General features: G+C 39.3%; 1 protein-coding gene across 2 annotated transcripts in view; it reads right to left on the reverse strand.

The window, feature by feature from the left end:
- The window catches only part of pdlim7 (PDZ and LIM domain 7), a 94,804-nt gene extending 70,968 nt beyond the window's left edge, over positions 1-23,836 (reverse strand). The window contains exons 1-2 of one of the 2 annotated variants that reach the window (XM_034181451.1): positions 23,656-23,836; positions 14,903-15,001 (exon numbers count right to left, since the gene is read on the reverse strand). In XM_034181451.1, coding sequence (XP_034037342.1) covers positions 14,903-15,001; positions 23,656-23,685 — 129 coding nt within the window. In that variant the 5' untranslated portion in view covers positions 23,686-23,836. Of the gene's footprint in view, positions 1-14,902; positions 15,002-18,497; positions 18,617-23,655 lie in introns of those variants that run through there. The other variant, XM_034181452.1, reaches the window with a different exon arrangement.
- Between the last annotated feature and the right edge of the window lie 3,393 nt (positions 23,837-27,229).

Raw genomic sequence — 27,229 nt, forward strand, 5'->3', positions numbered from 1 at the left:
GAGCAACACACATGCACACGCATGAGACACATGAACCACATGTTGCTTTTTGCAACGCCACAATCGTGAGAGCACTTACACCAATTTCACATACAGCTCAAAAGTGATAATTTGCTAACTGTTTTCGTGCTGACAGCGCAAATGGCCACACATTTTCTAAGTGTTAGGCAACTGGTGTTGGATGTTCATGTGTGTTACCTGGAATTTGGCCGACACCTGCCGCAAGAGGGATCAAATGGGCTCTCAGAGGGCACTCTCTGTCTTTCAGCCCGCTGGTGTATGCAAATAGTTGTAGCGACAGGTGTACGAGGTGTTGGAGGCAATTTTTCACAAATGGCATGCAATTCCTCCTTCGTGCGCTAGTCGACTTAAATCATGTTATGTGTGAAGGGGCCCTTCATGAAAAGAAGAATTCAGGAAATAATGTTTTTTTCAATAATCGATTATTTTTTACAAAAGATCATGACACCAGAAACATTCAGCTTCCTCATGTTATGGTATGGTATGATTTTATTTCTCAGGGACAGTGCACAATAATACATTGACCTAAAAAACAGGAAAGATGCACTGTGCCAGGTTATAGCAAAAATACTCATTTCCACCTGTAGTCCCTGGACAGGTTGATGTCTAACTATAAGTGACAGAGTTTGTAAGTGAAAAGAAAGTCCATTTAGCACAAAGACTATTCATACTGTAAACATACCATACCTCGCCCCTCAAATATACCATTCATAAAAACTTTCAACATTTTATCAATTCAAAGACATATACAAAAGATACCACTTTGTTCACACACATACATACATACACACACAGTCACACATCTTCACGCTATACTCTCACGCATAGGCACATACATACAAATCATACTTTTCAGACACCTGCACTCTATATCATGCCTTTACCGAGTGAACAAGCGAACATTTTTCTATGTCGATTACAGACCCTGTAGTGGCTCTGTAATCGACAGTTTCTGCAGCGTGACACCACTTTGAAGCGTGAAGTTTTGAAGCAATGCTTTGATCCACTGGCTCCTGGTTCTTTGATTCGCTGCCCTTCAGAAGCGGCAAGTCTGCTTCTTAACCCCTCTCAAAGCCATTAAAATATCGTGAGTCACTTTTGTGTCTATTAAAGTCACTATCCGGGACTCTTGTCTTGTTGCAGTCAAGAAACAAGAGTCATCCTCCTTTCCGTTGACACAGCTCCAAACGTTGCGCGGCTCTCTGTCCGAGTCCGCTCGGAATTAATAAAATGACACCTCTTTACAAACGTAATACAGACAAGAAACTACAGTCAACAAAAACGTTTTTTCCTCCCAAAGTGAGAAGTGCTGCATTCTTTATGAATTTCATCCTGACGTGCAGCACAGCCAGCTGCAAGAGCTCAGCTCAGATGTATGGAAAGATATTCATGCCAATAATGTCTGAAAGGAAATGGTTTTGACAAAAAAATACATATTTTGTTTATTTATATTTATGTCCAGAGATCAAGGATCCAACATGTAGAGTTTATGTCCAGAGTTTAAGGATCCAGCAACCAATTTCATATTAATTTAAGACTCAATAAAATGTTGTTCAATTTCAATTTAATCAGCTTATAAAGCACCAAATCACAACAAAGGCCGTCTCAAGGCACCTCACACAGAACACTTCAACATAAAATTAAAATAAATAAATAAAAATATAAAAATTCAAATACATAATTAAAAACAGAAGTAAAAGAATAAAGCAGATAAAAAAAATAAAAAACTATTCATAAGAAAGAGAATAAAAATAGGCTTTAAGTCTTCACTTAAAAATGTCCACAGACTCAGACTGCTTCACAGTAGCAGGAAGACCATTCCACAGAGTACGTGCATGATAAGAAAAAGCTCTTTGACCCACTGACATAGAAAACCTGTAAAGCCTACTTTTAGTACACAAAAAAATTCATAAGACGTATCGATAAGGGAATCGGATCAATAAGCGGAATCGATAATGGTATCGATAAAATCTTATCGATACCCATCCCTAATCTCCATTGACCTAATACATGGCATTTTGGCAGCCCCAATGACTGAAATCTGTCATGACGACTGAGAACTTTAATCCCTGAAATTGTATTTTACTTCTGGAGCTCAACATAAGGAAAAGCTCAAAGTACGTAGTAATGGCATCAGGATCGCTTGTATAAAGAAAGTTTTAAGTGTGACCAGACATTGTTTCAAACTTTTCTGAATGTAACTGAGCCCTGTTAGGAAGTTTCCAATTCTTACTTTTTTAAAACAAAAAAGGCAGTTTAAATGATGAGTTTCTTGTTTCCACTGTAATGAAAATGTCTGATCACAAATTTTTTCAGTATACAGTACAATAAAATATGGTAATTTATCCAATACCGATCAATCAAAAAAATGCCTCTTAAGTAGAGTGGGTGGTCCTTCGAGGATCAAATGTCAGTTCCCAGACCTGTGCTCATGTAAGATGTCCAGTTCAAATTTGGTAAAAAAAATAAATAAATAAAAAGCACATTTTGATCAAGTTATATCACAAGAAACTTGTAATTGATGCAGGCCCACAGACAACTATAATTCAATAATCACCTTCTGGTCAATGAAATATCTAGCGGTAAAGCACAAAGCATAACATACCGGTACTTGAAATTGAAGAATTCAAGTAGCTTTGTCAGTTCAACAGCTACGTTGTACTCGACACTTTACAGTTTTGCACAGGCTACACAAAAGCACCTTTCCATGAACTTTCACGAATGCTGGAATGTTCAGTTTTTACAAGTCAGTATAGTTGTGAATGCCTGTTTAACTATGACAAAGCAGAAAATGACATGATTCAGCTTTTCAGAAAGACAAAAAAAAAAAAAAAAAAAAAAATCATTTGGAAATTCTACTGAGCAGTAAAACCTAGGCAAACGAAAGTCAAAGCACACGCCTGGAGAGACTTCACAAAAACAAGAAACCAGCAGCCGGTTAACACACAAGGAAGGAACTCAAAGCCGAGACACGAGGAGAAAAATAAATTAAAAAAAATATAACGCAATGCTAAAACACCCTCGGCCATATAAGCATTGTGTTATTTATAATTTGCAGTTGTTTAATTATTATGATCCGATTACCTTACGTACTATTTGTACATTTTCAAATCAAATCATCATTTGTTCATGATGTGCAAATCAAGGAGTATTTGTAGATCACCCTCTGGGCATTTGCAAGTATTAATATTAATGATACAAATTTAACTCCATAGAAAGTTAGCTTTGAGTTAGCGAAATTTAGCATGCAAGCTAATGGCCACAAAATGTCTTATAAATGACACCAGAGGTGTTAAAGTTTACAAGAACAGCATTTTTAGTTTTAGAAGTGTTTATTTCTTGCTTGTTTTTACATAATATACCGGAAACGAAGCAGTTAGCAAGTCGCTAAACTAGGAAGTGATGTCACCATGCTAATCTCCATAAAATGTCTTCTAAATAAGTTCAGAGGTGTTAACAGGTCCCAAAATCAGCGGTTTCGGTTTGAGAAGTGCTTACCAAAGCGGTTTTAAAGAAACCGGCAACTGACGTCACAGTGCAGCTCTACTCTAATTGGCTGTCACCCGCGTTACTCAAGCACGAAATGGATCAGAATGCAACGTTTTAAACCTGTTAATATACATCAAGGTTAGCCACCTTTAAACTTATCCAAGGTCTGTGTCCCAAGAATATTCCCTGTGAATTTGAAGACTGTGGCAGTAATAGAACTGGACTTATGCTGTACACAGACAGACGGACGCCAGGTTTTCGCAGTACCCGATGGCCATATGTTGGCCTCGGCAAAAAATAAAATTGGACAGGATATAACACAGTCCATGTGAGGTGACGTGATAAGACAGCATACTGCAGTGACAACACAGACTTAATAGTCGGCAAATACTTTGGATTCACAATTTCAACCACTAGATCACAATGTATGCAAGTTAGCAGGAGTGATCAAGATCAATATCAGTATTGGATATAAACACACACACACACACACACACAACCTGTGCATCAATTTGATGGATCTTCTTCACACATGCAATTTAAAGCTGTAGGGACCAGACCTTCCAACTTTATTTTATCTGAAAAGTGTTTCAATTAAACCCCCCCACCCCAAATAAATACCTTATTACAACATGCTGCAGCATAAAGTCAGATTTAGAAAAAAGATTTTCTGTTCAAATTCTCTGTCAGGTGACAAATGAGAAGAAGTGATCATTATTATTCATTATTATTACCACTTCTGTTTTTTTTCAAAACAGGAGCATGCAGGGAGCCAGCTTATTTTTTTTCAACAGGAGCCGGAGCAACTCCAAAATGCGTGGAGCCTGTAAAGCTCCAGAGTGAGGGGCAATAACAGCCATGGCCGTCATGGAATTTCCATGCTGCCGGACACGCGTCAAAGGAATTGCACGAATCATAGACAGACATTTTGGTCACTCAATCTGCGGAAATCCACAAATCTTCAGAATTCCCATGTCTGTTTTTTTTTAATTTGCATTTTCTATGTTGGCCCAACTTTTTCTGATTTGAGGTTGTATACTTATTTGTTATGGGTCAGTAAAAAGAAAAAAAAAATGTAATGGGATATTTGAATTGTTTTAATGTTTGTAATAGTTTGTTTCTTCAAATCGAAACACTTCATGTGACCTCACTCTGGGTTTTCTACCTGCTGTTCTTTACATAGATAGTAGTAGCCAACACTGTGACATGTAGTCCCTTTTAGAGCATTGATAATCCAGATTTAGTAATCCTGAAAAGTCTGTATCTGGGTCAAATCCAATGTTGCTTTGAAAAATGATTGACTGATTAAGTATTCCTGGATAGCAAATCATGGGATTTACAAATCCAGATCGATCTAACCCACATTAAACCTTTTCAATATCTGGGTCCAGGAATCAACAACTATTTATTCTAAAATGTCAACCAGAATCACAGGAGGAACTAATGAAGGAGCTGAATGCATCAAATAGAAATGTGACATAATGCACCTTTTAAGAACACAATCCATCCTCATCCACTACAGACAAAGCCACGATTCTAAAATCTAAACAAAAATCTTAAACATTTACAGCTGATCGCATGGACAAAAAGTCGTGCATTTTTTTAAAAAATCAGTTTTGGATGAATGGCTGAAACTTCATTTATGTATCAAGTTTCCCCTTGATACGCAAAGTCAAGATTGTCCTCTTATAAATGTTTGTTAAGATGCTGAATTCACAGACTACATGGAGACACATGGACGAGCAGACAGAAACACACGGAGACAAGCAATTCCTAGACCTGCTCACAGGACAATATAGGTAGAAACCAAAATAAATCTACACTGTAGCTATTACTTTTTGAATTCCCTTACCAAAAAATAGTACTGATAAGTATATAAAAAGTAAACTAGAAGTATACTTGAAACATACGTGCATATACTACTTTTTGGTAAGGGTTGCTTTATACGGAAACAAGTCACTATTCAAACTGACTTAATGCATGTATTGTTTGACAAAAACATGTAACATGCACAGCTGGGCAAGACTAAGTTTGAATGTTTTTAGCCAAGGTGTATGTAAGTTTATGTTCCCGATTGCATTTAGCCATAAAGACACTGTAAGTAAACTTTATGCATGTGTGTCGAGTTACTGATGGACATGGACACCTGCGGTCCTGGCTCAGGTTTAGAGTGCAGCTGCTCCCTTACTTGAGAAGGCAGCAGTTAAAGTTGCTGTGTTAAGACCTTTGGTTGGCAGGGGTCAGACAGAAACCAGACACCTCTAATAGTTTGTCAATATCGCGACAGACAGTGAAAAACATCTTCCTGAATGCAACACACTGCACCTCACAACAACCTGCAGCCACCTAACATGGAGCCTTAGTGACGTAAGAACCAATATAATGTGGTAGCTATGTGGCCATTTCCCCTTGCACCTCAAAACAACCAGGTCACAATGTCACGCATGAATGAACTTAAATACAGTTCATTTTGCTTGCATGACATCGTGTTTCAAAGTGAAGCTACCCATAATTGCAGGGTAAGTATAACAAGCCATTTCCACTGTGTGCAGCGGCGGAGCTGCGAAAGACATTTTAGAATCCTATAGTCTGAAAGAATGGTCCAAATTGACCTTTAAGCTCCAACAGCTTCAAATTTTTAACCTGACAGGAATCACAGGTGAGCAAAGTGCCCATAGTCATTTTTGGTTAAACTAACAATGTAACCTAAGGGTTTCGACCTGCACCAGCTCGCTTTTATTCTTTTCATGGCTACTTGAGGCCTGAGAGACAGTCTGTCCTTACATCACTCACACAGCACAGCTGATGCAACGCCATAAATATCCCTCTGAGAAATGGAAAACCAAACCTGCAAGTATGTGGCCACCCATAATGACTGCAGTGGGAAAAACTGGCACAAAGACACCTTAAAAACACTGCAACACTGATCACAACAAAAGACTTTCACACACAAAATGCCCCTGTGAGCAATCTGTCAGTTATCTCTGAATTATTAATTCACTCCCTTAACAAGGTCTCTGTGTGTCTCTCTGTAGTCATGCTCAACCAACAAATAGCCTATGATTCAAACAAAGACGTACACAGAGAAATAGCAATGAGCCTCGATGACACATCCAGCTGTGGTAGAGACATTCACAAATCTACCCACTGACTTTCTGACATGACATCATCTGCAATTTCCTTGCAACATTTAATTCCATCACTGTGGCATGTACATGTTGACAGAAACCAGATGGTCGTCAGGAGACTCATTGTTACGACATCATCATGTTTATGGAATTGAAATGGCAGCAGATCCAGGGGAGATATAATAAGAGTAGCTGTGGGGTTGCCCAAAACAGCAATAAAAACAGTATTATAACAATATATTGTTTCTTTAGAGGGTTTACTCATTCAGGTACTGAACAGAGCCCTCATATCTAATGTTTTTTGCCCCACAACTTTTAGGTTGTTGCCCCCCTTAAGTTTTGGACAGAATGCCTTGATGTTTATGAAACAGATGTGAAGTAATCTTACAAAACAATTCTTACCAAAGCTAAAAGGTTTTATGCCAAATGTTGGAAACACTCAAGTAGAAAAAAAACAAATTCCATTTCAGATGGTTCAGTCAGCCAATGCCACTAAAGTCATTTCCCCTAAAACAGTGATTAACTTAAAAAAAAAAAAAAAATTGGACTGTCATGAACATTAATTTTATAGCACTTCTGAGGTACATCCTGTCAAAATGACAATCCTTTCAACAAGCTTTACTTGTACCTAGGATGTTCACTGAACAAGGAATAAAGTTTTAAAACCGTACACCCTATCTATTTATTCAAAAAGAGTGTGACAGACTAAAAAAAAAAAATAATTTCCACTCATTTCCATAGACCAATTAATCATAAGTATTTTTATGACATGTCCAAATTCTCTGATTTCATCTTCTTAGACCACACGCCTCACCTCTAAGAATGACCTGAATATCTTTAGGTTTTGGGCAAAACAAAACATTTGCAAATGTCATCTTGGGCTTTGGGCAACTGACATGTTTTCACCATTTTCTGACAATTATGGATCAAACAACTAATCAATTGATTCAGAAAATAAAAGAGATTAATTAAATATGAAAATAATTCTAAGTTAAAGCCCTAATACAATATGGAAAATGTGAATAAAACAGAAACACGGTGCTCTGTGCATATACTTTGACTTGCATTTCATTACAGACAGTATGGACACAAGATATTTCCATGTTTTTTGTGGCCAACTTTTTTTTTTTTTGTTTTTGTTAATGAATTAGCAAAAATCTTAAACAAAAAACAAAAATCTAACACTGTCATTATGGGGTACTGTGTGTAGAAGTTTGAGGAAAAAAAGGAATTTCATCCATTTGGGAATAAGGCTGTGAACATAACACAATGTGGAAAAAGTGAATACTTTCCAGATACACTGTACCACCTCATCATGAAGCTGTATAGTTGGTGATGTAACAGACAAAAGTTACACTGTGTAGCTTTTCCAACTGGTTTGAGAAAGTGTGCATAATGCAAAGTTGTCTTGGTGGCTTCCCTCAACTGTTTTTTTTTTCCCAGCATGGTCACTCAGTTTTTGAGAACTGCCAAACTGACACAGATTGGCAATTGGGTTTTGTATGTGTATATATTACACACACACACACCAAAAATATAAATGCAACACTTATTTTTGGTCCCATTTTCCATGAGCTGAACTCAAAGGTCTAAAACATTTTCGACATACGCAAAAGACCTCTTTCTCTCACATATTGTTCACAAATCTGTCTAAATCTGTGTTAGTGAGCACGTCTCCTTTGCCGATATAAACCATCCCACCTCACAGGTGCGGTATATCAAGATGTTGATAAGACAGCAAGATTAGGCTGGCCGGCTATAAGGATCTAAAGAGGAAAGTCATATTCAAAAACACTGAATCGTCCAGAATCGCCTGCACTGACAATCCCTTCTGAAAAACGTCAAATCAAAATAGTCTTTTAACCAGTAATCTAAATTTTCAGGGTCCACAACTTAACCATGAGTAAAGCCAAATCGCAACTTACACATGAGCGAGTTAACAAGGCTCACCTGTACACACACACAGATATATATATATAAAATGCACACAAAAATCAATGACACAAACGGCCAGCATTGACCATGACATTACGATGGGGTTTGCTGGTCCATCGAAATGTTTCACAATGCTCATGCACCATAATCATTGTTTGGAATGTGTAGATTGTAAAATACATTTAAAAAGTAAACAAAGAAAGAAAATCACCACATGGCTGAATATTCTGCCTCCTTTTGTTGAAGAGAGTAAAATCTGATTCTAATCTAATTACATTTTTTCTGCAAATCTGATTGGTTAATCGTGTGAGATTTCAGACCGTAAAATACCACGTGGACTGTGGCAAAATATTAAAAACGTTTCACCTTTGATGTGTTACTCCACCCCCTGACCGTGTTGCTGCGCAGGTGTCACTATGGCACTGTCAGCTGAGAGCGACAGAAACTTGTGCAGAGACGACAATGCCGAAATGCGTGGATTTATGGTAAATCAAATAAAGAAAATTATTCTTGGCAGAGCCTTCCTTTTTTTGAATTCATTGAAAAACTAACCACACAGCAAATCATATGTAGAGAAATCTGTCTGTAGAAGATATAACACACACACAAACAAGGAGATGAGAGGATCTTCTGTGGCCAGCAACAGGGTGGATACTAGAAAAATGCCAGGAATGCTGAGAAAGCACAGCTTTCCTGGCTCACAAACACAGGAAGGAAACACAGCATTCATACTGCATGGACATCTACATTTCAACATCACACCTTTCCAAAAGTCAATCCAATCCTCATTTACAACAAATAGAGCGCAAATGATCAAGAATGTTTTATGACATCACACCATAAACAAAATAACTACAAGACCCACTACATGTTTGCTTATACGAGGTCTATTAGAAAAGTATCCGACCTTATTATTTTTTCAAAAACCATATGGATTTGAATCACGTGTGATTACATCAGACATGCTTGAACCCTCGTGGGCATGCAAGAGTTTTTTCACGCCTGTCGGTTACGTCATTCGCCTGTGGGCAGTCTTTGAGTGAGGAGTCGTCCACCCGCTCGTCGATTTTTTTCATTGTTTAGAATGGCTCAGAGACTGTTGCTTTCTTTGATAAAAATTTTTTCAAAACTGTAAGGCACAACTGAGTGGACACCATTCAATAAATTCAGCTGGTTTTCGGTAAAAATTTTAACGGCTGATGAGAGATTTTGGTCTGGTAGTGTCGCTTTAAGGACGGTCCACGGCGCCTGACGGCGATCTGCGCTTCGAGGCGGCAGCGTCTCGCCGTTTCAAGTTGAAAACTTCCACATTTCAGGCTCTGTTGACGCAGTAAGTCGTCAGAGAACAGAGAACTTTCAGAAGAAGTCGGCATGAGGAGTTTATTCGGACATTCCATTGTTAACAGTCATTTTGTAATGAAAGAACGTGCGGGCAGAGTCGCATGTCGGGCTGGACCCGACCGCGGGGGGTCGCGGCAGGAAAAACACCTCCGTTGGAAATCTTAACGGGCAAGTTGGAACATGCCCAAGCTGTTAAACAATTTCTCAGTTACTCACTTGTTGAAAGCCATCAAAAGCCGCCTGAATTTTACAAATGGTTTTCAACACGGAGGTGTTTTTCTGGTCGCGGCGCACACAGATTTGCCGAGTCGTCACAGAAACGACTCAGCGAATTTGCGCGCACGTTCTTTCATTACAAAATTACCTTTAACAGTGGAATGTCCACATAAACTCCTCATGCCGGCCTCTTCTGAATCTTCTCTGTTCTCTCACGACGTCCTGGGTCAACAGAACCTTAAATTAGGATGATTTCAGCTCGAAACAGCCAGACAACGTCGCCTGGGAGCACTGCGCGACGTCCCGCTCCGTGGGAAGTCCTTACACCGACAGAAACACCCCATAATCTCTCATCAGCCGTTAAACTTTTCACAGAAAACCAGCTTAATTTCTCGAATAATGTCCACTCGGATATTCCTCACAGGTCCAGAAAAAATTTTGATAAAGCAACGCGCGCCGTCTCGAGCAGCGTGTGAAACAAAGGAATTCAGCCGAGAGGGCGGGACCACATCTCACTCAAGACCTGCCCACAGGGAAATGACGTCACCGACACGCGTGAAAAAACTCACGCATGCGCACGAGGGTTCAAGCATGATTGGTGTAATCGCACGTCATTCAAATCCATATAGTTAAAAAAAAAAATAAAAGGGTCGGTTTATTATCTAAGAGACCTCGTATATACACATGGTACTGCTTTTAGCCCTTCAAAATGCATAGATCTTCCAAGAGTTCTCTCTTCCAGTATTATTGCAGTTCAGCTGTCCTCAGAGCCTTTTGTCTAGTCACTTTGCGTGTTTTTCATTGCATAATTGCTTTTTAACCGACTCACTAAACAGACATGCTTATCTCATCATCTACAAGCCAGTGAAGTCGCCCCACCACTGAACCCACACAGTGGAAGGCAGTCAGTGTAGGCCAAACCCTGCACTGACTGAGATACTGTATATCTTTGGGTTTTATGTCTCCTCAATGGGCCGTTTCCACTCTCTGTGACTGCGTGATTCACTGTCCAGTCTTTTATGATAATCGTGCGGAGAGGCAAAGGGAGAAACCCTGTCACATCTTTATTACTCCTGCACCCTGAGGTCTACACTATTCGAACGAGCACCACAGATATTAGCCACTATCCAGCCGTTAAGTTCCCAATCTTAACAATGCTGTTTCTTTCAGAATATGAGCTATTTTCAATGTGACACCAGGCTTCTTATAATAACTTGGGGTCTAACAAAATTTATTAATGCATGGAAGCAGACCAGCTAGCAGGGAAATCCTCTGCACTGTAGAAATTGAAAAACATATTTCTGTCAAGCAAGAAAACAGTCACAAGGTCTAATGTACATGGACTGCAGGGAAAGTAGCCTCCTGAGCCGCCTGATTAGACAACATGACAAGATTTCTAACTCACCTCCCAACATTCAACCGAAATCTGGCTAGACTGAAAGTCCTTTAATGCTATTTTGATATCCCTCATAAAATCCTACTATGGTTTCAGCCATTCATCATACAAAGTTTTACATCTGCTCAGTTCTTTATTGGAAGAAGAAATGTTTCTTGTCATACATCCAAGGGGGAGCATTCTGTTTCTGCCTGCCTTAGAGCAAAACATGCACCAACAAGGCAGGTGATTCCTGCTGCCGTCACCACAGGATGACATCAGCCGTCTCTATGCACAATCCTTCATGTGAAGTAACTTAAAATACACTGTACAAACAAACTGTCCGCTTTTCATCTCAATCTTTGTTCCAGTACAAATTATGCATGCGAATGTTGGATGAAGAAACTCAAAGATCGCACAAACAGAGCACACTATTAATCGGACGACAGGCCCTTTTACACGGCCTGTTCAAGGCAGGAATGCTGCACAGTTATTTCAAACAAGTAGAAACTTATTTGTGTTTGTCATTAATGTACTTTCTTTCTGCATTTACCCATAAAAGAAGTCTCTTGCTAACATGTTATATTATTCTCTAGAAATCCTGTCGCAGCAGAAAAGGCAGAAATTAACTAGAGTCCATGTGGAGACAAAAGAAATAAAAGACCTGTTGCTGGAAATGGACCATGAAGATGAGTAAAAGGATTGCATTTGAATGGAAAGACTAAAGGGCCTATGAAGAGCAGTTGACGACTGACACGCAGCAGGCAGAGACATGAGCACGTGAGGCGAACAGACAGGAGTAGGCAGAACAGATGAATGTCTTGGGAAACATGTTTCGAGACATTCAGTGCGAGATGCTGAGTCAGACCTCACTTCTGAAGGACCTGAATTCACACATGCCAGACTACTGTGCCACAGCACCCAGTTCCTTCTTGTGCATTTGAATGCTTACGCTAATGTGGAGTAGTAACTTTTAGCGAAGCATGAAAGATTCCATTACTGCCCAATACCCATTCATTCCTAATCAACTCAAACAGAAAACACCAAATATTAAGCAAAACAGGCAAATTAACAAATGCAAATCAGTCAAACATTTAAAGATCATCTCAGCCTCTAAGGTAGTAATATAACAACGCAAATGGAAAATGATGAATGCACAAGAGAATGCCAGATAAGTGTGCGCAATAGCTGGCGGCAGTGTTGGAATGACTTTGCGTGTGCACATGCATCTAAATAAAAATCTGGATGTGTATGTAGCAAAGCAGCACTGCACTTATAAGGCTTGGAAAGTTGTTGCTGCTCTCTTCAGTTAGAACAGTGACTTGCAAAGCATTTGAAAATAAATTCAGTGTCGAGGTAGAAGCCATCCAAAACACTGCAAAGCAAATGACAGCGTGTCCTTGTGATAGAGGATATTATAGACATGAATATGTAAATGACAAGATGAACTGGGTGAGTGCTGATATCATAATAATCTGAGTAAGAAGAAAATGAAATAGAAAAAAGAGACCATCAACAAATAGACAAAAATAACCTGCCACCGAGCGTAAAGATATTTGACTTTGACCAAGAGATTATTTTAACCATCTGCTAGCATATAGAAACTGAATGCAATTACATTTTTTATGCTCCAAGTGCCCACTGTCATATTTGAGGACATTTATTGCCAAATCCTAAACAGTACAGGTGCTCTACCCTCCCCTTCTTTTAAAAAGAAGAAAACTAACTGGCTGCCCACTCATTTCATGCACAGCTGTGTGTTATTCAATCATCTTATTTACATGTAACAAATAAACAGGTCTAGAGTTGATTTCAAATAAACAGGTCTAGAGTTGATTTCAAATGTCATTTTCGCAACTAGAATCTGTTGCTACTATCTATCAATATGAATTCTAATCCAATTACATTTTTTCCGCACATCTGATTGGTTAATAGTGTGAGATTTCAGACAGTATAATATCGGGTTAATGGTGGCAAAATATTTGACTGTTTCACATTTGGATGTATTACTCCACGCCCTCGCTGGTGTTCTGACAAGATGTCATTTCTGTCCTCCACGCAACTGCGCATGAGCAATATTGTCGGGACGTGGAACTGTCGATTTATGCAATGAGATGCACAATTTGAAAGAACACCAGCTGCACGCGCTGCTAACTGTTAGCTCTCTTAACTGAGAGCGAGAGAAAGTCACGCACTGATGCTGCCGTCGAAATGGGTGAATTTAAGCTACCATATGAAAGTATTGATGTGGATTCTGATACAGAATTACCATTTCACATTTGATGGATTACTCCGCTCGACGGTAAGCCTTGCCGACCGAATTACCTACAGAAAAATAAACCGTGCAAACGATGGAATTGAATTAAAATGGGAATAACCCCCTTGTGTCTGATGATTTGTGGATGTTCGTGCTGTTATATGGTGGCAAATAGTTCTTTTATGGCTCCGCTAACGTGTCGCCATATAACTCCTTTTTAAACCTCAATTTGCGACCGTATAACCAGCATGAACGTCGGCAAATCAGAGTTATTCCCCAATTCTACACAGCTGTCATCAGTGAAACACGACATAATTACACTGAAAACCCAAACCAAATGCTGCACATAGAGCAAGAACATTAGGCATGGCTAGACCAACTATTTAATGCATTTTATTTTAATTTGTTTTCCCTGATGAATAAAAATCCTTCACAACAATTGGCCAGATGAAGAACCCTGCCCCCCGTCCAAAGGATAAGGAAGTGTAATCGACCTAACTGGCAACACTCAAAAACAGGAAGGCATTCATGAAGCACAACAAAGATGAGATAACATTCAATGTGCCAAAATGATGAGAAGTTTGGAGAAGTGCTCATGACCCAAAGTAAATCAACTCATTTGTGAAGCATAGTGGAATAGTTGATTGTGGCACTGGCATGAAAAGTTGACTGTGGAACTGATTCCACAGTCTGATAACCAAACCAGGAGAAGGAATTGTTAACATGTTACATGTTATAACATGGGACATGTTATTGGATTACATTCAGCCAAATGTTTCACAACTCGTTCTCAATGCCCAAAAGCATAGAGCAGAAACAACCCAATACTTTAGGCCAAAAAAGGATATTCTATAATAGCCAACAAAACACACATAAAAAAGTGCTGTAATTCCTGCTCCGTTTGACTTCAGCTGAAAGTCTCACTGTGATATTTTTATTGCCTTCAAACCCAGCATGCCATGGCAGACAACTAAAACAACAATACCTCTATTAATGTCCCAAATATATTCTTAAACAAGGATACATGGAAATACTCAAATATTGACACTAAGGTGACCAAACCTTTATTGAACACAGCTAGAGTCTTGGAAATGCAACGCTGTAAAAAAAATCTTCATGATGTGAAAAACAGTTTCTTACCCTTGACACAGTGAGGGGCATGCTGAAGTCCTTGCCACCCTGCAGTCTGAAGCCCCAAGGCGCTGGGCCGCTGAGGGTTACAGAGTATACACTCATTGCCTTAAGAAAAAAGGAGACAACCGTGGTTTTGATTACTTAAACGTCTGGTAAAAGTTCCCTAGGTCAATGGTCACGCATCCTTTTCTGCTGCATCCAACAAGTCTAGCTGTAGGCTGTTTACATGCTTTATCAATAAAAACAAACACGTACTATGCAAACGGCTAGTCCACTTAAGAGAAAAAAAAATAATTAAACCCATACAATTCTTGTTTGTGAGAAATTGTAATTAAACTAATTACAAAATTTCCCTTTCGTATGGCTAGCATAGGATGTTACTATGCTTTTTACTCTTTCAACCCATTTTATTAGGAAACGGTGCAGGCTGCTGCCTCAACTTTATCTAAATTCTGGGTCTTTTAGTGAAGCTGAAGCCTAGTGGCTGGCGATCACCTTAGTATTTCTTTTGAATTTCTTGTTTAGTTAATGCTGACAAATTATACTGTATTTGTTGTCTTTCTGATGCCCGATTCTGTTTTTCTTCTGAGGTGCGGCTCCATCCAGAGATGGGTGTGGTGTCTGCTTTGGAAAAACTGATGTCCTGTGCACCAGCAACATTTCCTGGATATTGTATTGCAACTGTTTTGTCATTTGTGTCGGTAGCATGGTCCAAGCAGAGGGTCACCCCTTTGAGTCTGATCTGCTTGAGGTTTCTTCCTCAGAGGGAGTTTTTTCTGTGCTTGCTCTGAGGGTTGGTAAGGTTAGATCTTACTTGTGTAAAGCGCCATGAGGCAACTTTGTTGTGATTTGGCGCTATATAAATTAAAATAAATTGAAAATTGATATTAATTAAAAGTTCCTACAGGAAATAGGATTTGAAGCCAACCTATCATAATACGTGACACTCCAATACAGCTACACTCAATTATAATTTTATTTTGTAGAGTACAATTCACGGAGGCTTTTTTTTTTTTTTTTTTTAAACACTAGTCTGGGACATCCTGTGACCTATACTCCAGTGCAACTTAATGGAGAAATTATGAGTTTTTTGTTGTTGTTACTATCATCAACAACAACAGTTTATGTAGGGCTTTTCCAGGAATCAGCGTACTAAACAAATTAAACTTCAAGAATAAATGCAATAATAATAAAAGAACATTACAATAATGCACAAAAAACCCAAATCCCCAAGAGCTGATAAATACAGAAAAATGTGTGACTTATAATTCTGAAAATGATATCCACTGCACCAAAATCTGATTGTTCCATTTTGTGTATCAGTGTCATCCTACAAATAAAGACAGAAAACACCGCTATTATGATAACTATGACAGCCAGGCAGTCATCTGAACACTTTCAGTGAAGAACTGTAGGAAATGTATTTAATTAATTTAATGATGAAAGAGAATTGTAATGCCACACTCTTGGTATCCTCAGAATGAAATAATTTCAATACTTTATACAGAGACGGGCTTTTCCACAAAAGGAGAATTTAATAACACACAAATGCATAACAATAAATACAATAATAAAAAAAGACAGGATAACAGAAAAAGACTTGGCTTGATGTCGTCTAGTCAGTGCCTCTTGGCTTAATATGACTAACATTGGCGAAGCCAGGTTGAGGAGGTGCAACAAAGTTATTCCAGGTGCAAGTGATATAAAATACAATCACTGATTTCGTCAACAAACCAAAAAGTTGACCACAGATTCAGGGTTGCTGAAATGGAGAAGAAGCGTGATGTGTACAACAGTGAGCGATAGCTAATGAGGGAGGCTTACCAGAAAGCAAGCACAATATATAAAGTAAGACGGGGGAGAGGAGAAAAAAATAATAATAATAGTAAAATAAACCAGAAAATATTCATATATAAGAAGCTGAAATCAGAGAACTGATACTTTAGAAAATATCCTCAAAATCATTACTCAACAGGGATGGTATGATTTAAATCACTGTTTAAAAAAAAAAAAAAAGAAGAAAAAAAACAACACACACCAAAAATGATTTTTTTTAATAAATCAGTACTTAAAACATCACCAAAATATGAAATGAGTACCATTAATTAATGGTACTTCTACATGTTGTATGCGCACCTTTATGTTTTGACATTTCAATAAAGCCTATAACAAATTATATTATTTGTATAGTCTCATTTCAAAGCGTGAATAAAAATTAAAAAAGTCTATTTAAAAAATAAATAAATAAATAAAAATCAATAAGTCTATTTAAAATAGAAAAAAATAAAAAGAATTGTGACTTTTTCACAAAAAAAAATTTTTTTTAAACCGGCCTTGTTACATGACAATCAAAATAGTTGTAGATTCATTTAACACCACTATTCCACATGAAACCATTCTACAATCCCCCACAATCCAGTAAAAGGTGCAAAAACAGGATGAAATGGCATGTCTACTATCAGGCTGTCTTATAAAGTGCAGACCTGGCAACTGGCTGGCTTATAAAGCACAAACCTGGCAACCCACTCAAAAACAAAAGTAAAGCTGCACCCGGCTGCCTTCTCAGCCAGAACCACAACAAATACTGCTTTTACTTAAAATTTTTACCCTGATGGAGCACACTCAAACAAGTATCAAGCTGTACTCACTTGGACTACCCCGATTAAAGATGTCTGAACCAGTTAAGACCACAAACACCTAGAAGTGGCGGTATAATCACGCTGATTTGGCGAACCGGGATGAAATTTTTTTTAACTGCTCGAAAATTTCACCCTGATTTCAAAACTGGTGCCAATGATGGTTGTAAATACTGCATATACAAAGTTTGTTCAAGATTGACAAAGGGTGGATCAAGAAGTTACTGTGAGGCTTCAAACGCACTACAATTTCCTTTGAGATGACACTGTGCTCTGTGGAATAGATAGATTAGATAGATAAGATAGATAGATAAGATAGATACTGGTCTGATAATGTTAACAACTGCAATAATATATTAATCAAATCTTTGAATTATATATTATATGAACAGCAGTGTTCATGAGCACAATAAATGCTATAATAATGGTCACAATGTTAATATACTAAAAGTACATCACTGCATGCTAAAAGAGGTATTTAAATGCAGGGTAATGACAATTAAATACAGTACTTATGGCCTACAAGAGAAAATGGTTTATGACAACATAGTGAAGACTGAGTAAACAAAAAAGGCACAAGCCTGGCTGTTAACTAGGCTAACCACACACACATGCGTCATCACTGTAATTTATGTCAATTTATACATGAAACTGATTTATGGTGAAATTCAGTCAGTTTAACTGCAAAATCCCAGTTTAAGCCACCATCTATGGTTTGCAAAATAGCTCCGTTGTGAAATCATGCAAACAGATTTCAACAAAATTGTACTAAAACAAAAACAAGAGCAGGTAATTTTAAAAACAACTGTGGCTGTGGGGCTCAATTAGTTACAGTGAGGTACAGATATATCACTAACATCAGTACTTGCACCCCTAATCTTGTTCCTCCTCCTCCTCCACACTCCCAGGTGTCACTGCTCTTCGTGACTTATAGCAAGCTACCTGATGCCACCATGCAAACCTACCTTGTCCTTAAGGACCGGCTGGTCGCCCAAACCAGGCAGAAAGAGCCAGTAAGCTGGGGCAAGCAGATTCCCTGTGTTGGCAAACTCAACACGTCTGTGACACAGGCGAGCGCTAGCTTCTCCTTACTCCTCAGAGGCTATATAAGGAATGTAAAACTACACCAAACTATTTCAGCTCAACACCCACATGAGTCACAGAGAGACAGGGGGGAGGAGGACAGAGAGCGGTAACATCAACTACCAGTATGTTCTTGTAAAAGCCTGTTACATCAAAGCCAATGCACTTTTAAGTGTACTTATATGTGTGTGTGTGTGGGGGGGGGGGGGGGGGGGCGCACAAATTAAGCAAATCCTATGGAAAACAACATTCTTTCTGGAGGAAGGAAGCACAGTCCAAACAAGCCAGAAATTAGCTTGACGTCAAGGTCCTAAAGCAACGGGGGAGCTCACTTCTAACAAAAAAAAAAAAAAAAAAAATCAACTGAGATAAATGTGTTACTTTAGGAAATTAAACAATTTAAAGTTGGTATTTTCATTGTACTGCAAACTGAACAAGCAACCAGCCAAGGGTAGATTACGCAACAAAGGTCTTCCATTCCTGAAAACCTGACAATTTAATAAAAACTCCTTAAACGCCCTCTTTTCTACAATTTAGCCTCATTTCCACTGAACATGGAACAGTAACAAAAGGAAGGTGCTAACACACTGTTGTCCATTTACTGGCTCAACATATCACCCTGTGACAGGTTACAGAATCCTGTCAAAAATATATGGGGCATTTTAAATATCCACACAATGACCTAGCGCTTAGCCTAGGTTCATGTGTTATACATCATACTGACAAAGTGAGGAACCTTGGAAACAAAGCTTTTATGTGCCAGCGCATGACCACCAACCATGCACTGTGCTCTCCAGTCTTCATGACTGACTTATTAAGGCTTCCATGTAAAATATGTATACACACCCTAAGATGGTGACTTGTTGCTACACTTAAGATTAAAGTGGAAACGTATTTTTGAAGAATACTACAAAATATGGTTGCAACTAAATGACTTTGGTATTCAATTTTTATTTTATTGAAATTAATTGGATCTATTGCCTAAATGTCAGGAAAATAGCAGATCTAGCAATGCAGGTATGTACTGATAAAAACAAAAAAAATAAAGGATTTTTCTGGCATAGGATTGTGTACAATTGCGGTGTACAGTAGCGAAGTGTTGTGTAGACTTGCATGGAGCACTGCATCCAGAGCTCTACACCAAAAGTCCTCGAAAAAATTAAACATGTTTAACTTTTTGCATCCATTTCACGGTCCCCTTTGTGTCCCTCAGCGTATTGCCACTTGGGCTGTATAAACTCGGCGTGGAGCTGCATAAGCTCAGCATAGTTGGTACGCCACATTACGCAACTCTACGTTGGGCCAGTGTGAAAGTGGCTTAAGGTGGTCACAGTATGTAATTCTGTACTTTAACATTTCCCATAATGCCCCTGGCGGCCCCCTGTGCTTCCCAGAATGCACTGCAGTGCCAGCAGAGTTCCGACGTCTCACACAAACAATGACTAACAAGGACATGGACGGCGTTGATCCAGCGAATTCACAGGCGATTATGATGATGACATGCTCGCCCAAGTTCAGAGGGTTATCTAGAGGAGATGTAGCACCTGTGATGAACTTCTGCCGTGCTTTGATGTTGTCTTGTTGTCCACACTTCACGTTACATTGTGCCCTAAACCGGAATTCTGCTGAAACTGATCTCTTGCACGAGACACGGACCGTGAGATGGCGCAAGATTCACAACTGCGAAAACACCGCATATTGTGAAACATGGAACCAAAATTGTAGGGTAAATGGAACAAGTAAGTAGCATCACGTGATATACAAACCACCAATCAAATGACAAGGATCAATTTAGGTGTTATATAAAGACATCTAACACATTCGCACACACATGCACACCTACAGCTAATTTAGAGCCACAAATTCCCAAAACCTGCATGTCTTTGGAAGTGGGAGGAAGCCAAAGGGAACCCACATAAACACAGGGAGAACATGTAAACTCCACTCAGAAAGGATGATGTGATGGATATCAGTAGAGAGAAGTGGAACTCCTCCAATAACTTTGCTCGGGCCATACTAAAATACAAAATGGAGGAAATGGGACTGATAATCACGAAATGGGGGTAAAATGAACCAGAGTGAACCAGACTGACTCCAAATAAGTACTTTCATTTAATGTTTGGCTTTTGTTTTTTGTGAGATGCGTTCAGTACATGTAATAGGGGCAGGTGTGCCATCTGGCGTTCAAGAAATGAAACTTCAGTCAATGGGTCAGTCTGCTCCATTTCGTAACGTTTTACCCCATTTTGTTATTATCAGTCCCCATTTTGCTAAAAAATTTTTTTAAAGAGTACTTAATTGAATCATATTTGGAGTCAGTCTACTCCATTTCATTACGCTTTACCCCCGTTTCACTATAATCAGTCCCCATTTCACTTCATTACGTATTATACAAATAATAATACAATAACATGCTTTTGGAGGGCAGTATGCATTTTCAAGAGGCCCGACGTCCATGCCCAGTCGCTCAAAATGACAGCTATTCGCCTGAGTTAGACGAGGGCGAATAGCTGTCATTTTGGGCGACGGGATGGACGGAGGGACTCAGAAAAATGCATACCACACTACAACAGCATGTTATTTGCATTATTATCACTTTTTACTGAGATACACAACACGTAAGGCGTACATAAAAAGTTGGCTCACTTTTGTCGTGTCTCGCGCTGTCTGGCGCGCACTGCTCTCACTCATCAAGCTGGCTGCTTTAGCTGCTGTTCATTGTCATACTATCCATGAGAAAATCATCCGGAATATCCATATTGGGACCAAAACACACTTCTCGCCTTTTCATCTTTTCCTCTGCGGACAGTTTGTTTTTTTTCCCCTCTGCGGACAGTTCTTGGGCTGCGCGCGCGCTATGACGTCATTTGTTTACGCACAGCGGGCAGGTATAGCCAGATACTGTCTACGTAAATCTATGATACCGGCCTAGCAATGCCCCGGTAAAGTGATAATAATGAATGTTTATGAGTTCAATGGTACGAATATTTCATGAGGTGAAAGCTGGAACAAACCATTCAACGAGGCTTTCACGGAATTAAATATTCATACCATTGAAAGAATGTAAAAACAGTATTTGTTTTATATAACGGCTAAAATAGATCATTGTCATTTGATATTTTATTAATTTCTAAACAACAGAAAAGGGACTTACATTTTGGTGTTCCACTGTGACGTGTAGTCCAGTGATGCTGTGCACTGACTTGGGACTTCCATTAAAAAAATAAAAATAAAAAAAAAGAAGAAGACACTGTGTAGTTCTTCAGTTCAGCCAAAAATCACATCAGCGTTTCATGTTAGCAGCTCTTCATGCATCCAGACGGCTTACAGGGGAGTGGATTTTGTGTGTGTGTGTGTGTGTGTGTGTCTGTGTGTGTGTGTGTGTGTGTGTGTCAGCATCAGTTAACTCAATCAAATCATGTCGCTGTCCCGTGCGCGTGTCCATGCAACCAGCTCGGTCCAGCTGTACCTCTTCAGTGCAGCAAAAAAAAGTCACGTCAGAAATGCGTCCAGGTTTTCTTTCTCTTCCTGCTAACAGGCAGCACAGTGGATTTGTTGTGTGTGTGTATCTTACAAGAATTAGCAGTGTCAGTTAGCTCAAATTATGTCTCAGGAGAGTCGTGTCCCCCCGCGCTCACAACACACGCGCAACCTGGTCGGCGCTTGTGCATGCGTGAACAACAAAAATAAGACTGCATACGTGCTCAGTGCAGCAAAAAAAATAAATAAATAAATCACGTGAGTCCAGTTTTTGTTCTCTCTTCCTGCTAACAGCCTCCAGGCAGCACAGTGGATTGGTTTTGTGTGCACATGCGCGCGCACGAGTATGCGTGCACATGCGCGCGCACGAGTATGCGTGCACTTGCACACAAGGACGTGCGTGCACACGTGCGTATGTGTGATCACATGTGCGCGTGTGCACACGTGCGTATGTGTGATCACATGTGCGCGTGTGCACACGTGCGTATGTGTGATCACATGTGCGCGTGTGCACACGTGCGTATGTGTGATCACATGTGCGCGTGTGCACGAGGTCCTGCACGTGCGAGTGCAATGGTACCAAACGTATGGAACCAAATTTGCACTCTAAATGGAACCGAGCTCTGAATACAATGCAACAAATGGGATGAATTAATCCATGTCATGTGACATACAAGCGCCAATCAAATGACAAGAATCCACTCAGCCGTTATATAATTTAGTATAGCCGACTTTGCTCCAATGTGCCTTAGTGCAGCACCGCATTGTATTATGGGAAATGACAAAATTATGTGTGTAAATTTGTTGCAGAGTTTTAACTGACTGAAAACCAACAGGTAAGCACCCTTTAAAACATTTTTGCTTGAAGGCAGGAACAAAAATCGTTTCAAAATCATGGCAGATGTTATGGCAGGTTGAAAATGTGAAATTATTCTTTAACTGGCTAAATGTTTCAGCTCTAACCAAGTATCAACGTGGGAGGGTTGACAACTACTGAAAACTTATTTAGTCAATTAGAACAGTCAGTTTTTCCTGACAGAACACAAACACACAAGAAAATACATTTTCAAGCATCTTTATAAATATGATAAGGTTCCCTGGAAGATTTAAGTAATATAGATGGACACTTTAGTTTATAGAAAGAAAGGCGTAGAGACAGTGTGTTGTACTCAATTTTCACTCAAGTGGTGCTTTTGGTATTTATTGCTAGCCTATTTATAATCGACGGTGTCACCATATACGACACGCCACGAACTCTACAAGTTCTTATGTATGTTATTCTGTCAGGCTTCATCAAGTGCACAATGGGCAAACTAAAAGCTGCAATTCAGACTTTAAAAACATTTTAAGAACTAGCCTAAACAAACTTCTGCACTCTCAAACTATTTCGTTCAGGTATGGTTGGTGTAGCTAGCTAAACTGTAGGAAACTTCAGAGCGAAACACAGCTCCTACAAAGTACACTTTTTCATACACGGAAATATTAAATACTGTCTTTAAAAAGTAACGATACACACACGAGGAGGACCGCGCTCAGATATTTGTGTAGTTTTATTATTACCTCTTGTTCCTGCGTGTTCTCGCCAGACATCGTGAGTCTCAATCAGTCAACTAGTGGAAAAAAATAAAAAGCGTGTGGGTAAAACAGGCTTTAAAAAATAATAATAACCTATGGGACTTCCTGAGGAAGCCGCCGTGAATCCCTCAGTGTGCAGCAGGATTACATTCCCTGAAAAAAAAAGAATTCCTTTTAGCAGGACTGAAGTGAAACGTCACAGGTCACATGGCCGTCGCTTCACCTCCTCCACCAGCAGAGGTCATCCTTGTCAAACTGTCAATCAACTGACGCTACTGGCACAGTGTTGTTTTTTTAATCCTGCCAAGATGAAGTTTTGTAAGATGTTACTCATAGTCCATAAGCCAGTCATGAATTTTGACCTAATCGGTACCACTTAAGGGGAAAAAACGACACTTAGAGTCCAGCCTCAGTGTATCATGGCCTATACAAAAATGTATGATACCCATCCCAGGGTGGTAGCTGTCACCAGGTAGGGGTCAATGAAGAATTAAACAGAGGTCAAACTTTAAAAATGCTCCAGTCATGTTGAAAACTATATCACATTATTTGTCTGGTCATAACAATTCCAAAAAGGTATAGTTTGGACTATCTATGATGGAATATTCTGGAGTTATGGGGTAAAAACAGCAAAAATGGTGACAAAGGTCAATTTCAGTTTGTAAAAAGTAGTAAAGTTTGTACAGGGGCCAAAAGTTAAAGTTGCTCCAATTTCAGCAAAAAATGATGCAAATTATTGGTTGAAATAGAAGGATCAATAAATGAAATAGTTTTGACTGTGATGAATGCTTTGTCTCCAAAGTAAAGGTCAAACAAGGTCAGTATCCATTGAATTCTATGACATGTGACATATGTTACCCTGTAACATGATAACTAAGCCTATTAACCCAAACCCTATTAACCCAAACAATAATTTGCATAATGTTTTACTGAAATTGGAGCAACTTTAATATTTGACCCCTGTACAAACTGAAATTGACCTTTGTCATCATTTTTGCTGTTTTGACCCCATAACTCCAGAACATTCTGTCATAGATAGTCCAAACTATACCTTTTTAGAATCGTTATAATAAGACAAGTAATGTTATATAGTTTTCAACATGATTGGAGCATTTTTAAAGTTTGACCTCTGTGTAATTCTTAATTGATCCCTACCTGGCTATAGCTTTTTGTGTAGGCCATGATACACAGACGCTGGATTCTAAGTGTTGTTTTTTTCCCCTTAAGTGATACCAAAAACCTGCTTGGCCCATGAACTATCAGTATGTATGTCTATTTGTTTGTTTTTATCTTGCCAAAAACGAAGATTTTGCAAGGTGTGTTACTCAGTATGTTTGTTTGTTTGTTTCAGGTTTTTTTTTTTTTTTTGGTAATCATTGCATTTTCCACCTTTAACTCGCTCTGACTCTTGCAACTCACAGCAAGACACCTTTCAGCACACAAAAGGATGAAGCTTAAGGTCAAAGGTCACAGGAAGGTCAAACACTAAATTCAACAAAACAACTTTCTGGTTGCAATTTTGAAATTTTGCCTCCAAATTTTGCATGAATGACTTTGCCCATCAGTTCTTCATTATGGTGGTCATTCCTCGTGGTAGTCTCTCTTGATCATCTTTTGGCAAGATACCCGTCACCCTCAGGGTGACAGTTTTCATGTTTTCAGTTATTTTGGGGGGAGGGAGGGAGGTAAACAGCCAAAATAAAAGGTATGTCAAATATTTGTGTGTGTGTGTGTGTGTGTGTGTGTGTGTGTGTGTGTGTGTGTGTGTGTGTGTGTGTGTGTGTGTGTGTGTGTGTGTGTGTGTGTGTGTGTGTGTGTGTGTGTGTGTGTGTGTGTGTGTGTGTGTGTGTGGTTGTATAAACCTATGTATGTATATATGTATATTTTAGAATGTTAAGTGTACTGTGTGAAGTAAGCATTACATGACTCATTGTTGATCACATATGAGGTTGCTTCTTTCCCCTCCTTCTGTCGGACAAGCAGTTTTATTGATAAAACATAACAGATGGCTTTGCCAATATCACTCCTCTTTCAATAAATTCAGGGTACAGTCGGCTGCCATCAGAGCATTCAGCCATTTCAATCAACCTGACAAACAGATTCTGGGACCACTGTGATCAAATTTTATAAACCATTTCAATTTCATACTGTAAATGTTTAAAGTAGACCTGCATTGAAATAAATGCAGGCAGATCTTTGGACCAAAAAAATGACTTATATTTACACATAAGATCCTTCTGAATGTAGTAAAGTAAATCTGCAAGCCCAGATCTGTTATTCAACGGAGAAATCTTCATTTGAAAATGACAAATTTACAGCTAACATTTAGCCCTCCGCAAACTGTCCCTCTCATCATGGACGCTGCCGAGACGTCAGGGACAAGACCCTCTCCCAGCATGCATTGCGTGCGCCAACTGTAATTTGTGGATTTACGTCAGTTTGCATCTGCACCTTTTTCTTGTCTTTATACGGAAGGATCTACTTTTTAAAACTTCATATTGTCTTGCGGTACGCTTGGTGAGTACACATTTCTTTTATTTGTGCTTGAAAATTATTTTTGTGGACTTTTTCATACGCCCGTTTGAGTGGTGTCGCATTGAAAATCTATTGTCTTTCACCTCCGGTGATATAAAAATATATAAACCTCTGTCAGCGGCCACGGATTTCTGCGGCTCCGATTACCGAGACGTGCGGCGCTGCGGGTTTTGCAGCAAGAAGTCTGTCCTTGCGAGCAACAGGTGTCACCGCGCGCACTGCATTAAAACGGCGAGTGTAGTCTCTGGACTTGTGCCAAGTTGGCTGCAACTCCATTCAGCAGACAGAGAGCTGGTGCTGGCTGCACAGCAGACACAGGGGTGTGAGTGCCGCGGCGGCATTTAACGAGCACATGCACTCGGTAAGCGTATCGGGGGCAGTGAGAGCGAGGCGTCGGGGAATAATGTCGCCCGCTGTCGATGCCGCCGCTGATCTGATCCCCGGATCTGAGCAAGCAGAGCTGTATCTCACGTTCATTGCAGCTTACTTTTGGATGTTGAAACCAGGATGTGTATAACAGTAACATTACTAAGAGATAAAATCAATTTCAATGCGGGATCGGACTGAAGGCGGGAACGCGTCGTCTTGTCACCGACGTCATGGAAATGATCCGGATGTACAAACTGTTTTCACAGAGGGCTAAATGTTAGCTGCAAATTTGTCATTTTTAAATGAATATTTCTCCGCTGAATTACAAATTTGGGCTTACAGATTTACTTTACTGCATTCACAAGGGTCTTATAAATACATATCAGCTATTTCTTTTCTGAAATCTGACCACATTTATTTCAATGCAGGTCTCCTTTAATTTGAACTTTAAAACAAAGGGTGTGGTCTGGTCTGGGGAGGATGCACAGATGCTGCATGATACAGCATCCAACACAGCACAGAATCACCTCGAATCCTGGATAGCAACCACCTGAGAAGACATCTGGTCCATCCCTCCTTCTCAAAAGCAATATGAGAATAAAAAGCACCAGATAAAGATATTATTTAGGAGCTGTGTGTGATTCTCCGTATAAAA

This window comes from Thalassophryne amazonica, chromosome 11, assembly GCF_902500255.1.
Source record: "Thalassophryne amazonica chromosome 11, fThaAma1.1, whole genome shotgun sequence".
NCBI lineage: Eukaryota > Metazoa > Chordata > Actinopteri > Batrachoidiformes > Batrachoididae > Thalassophryne > Thalassophryne amazonica.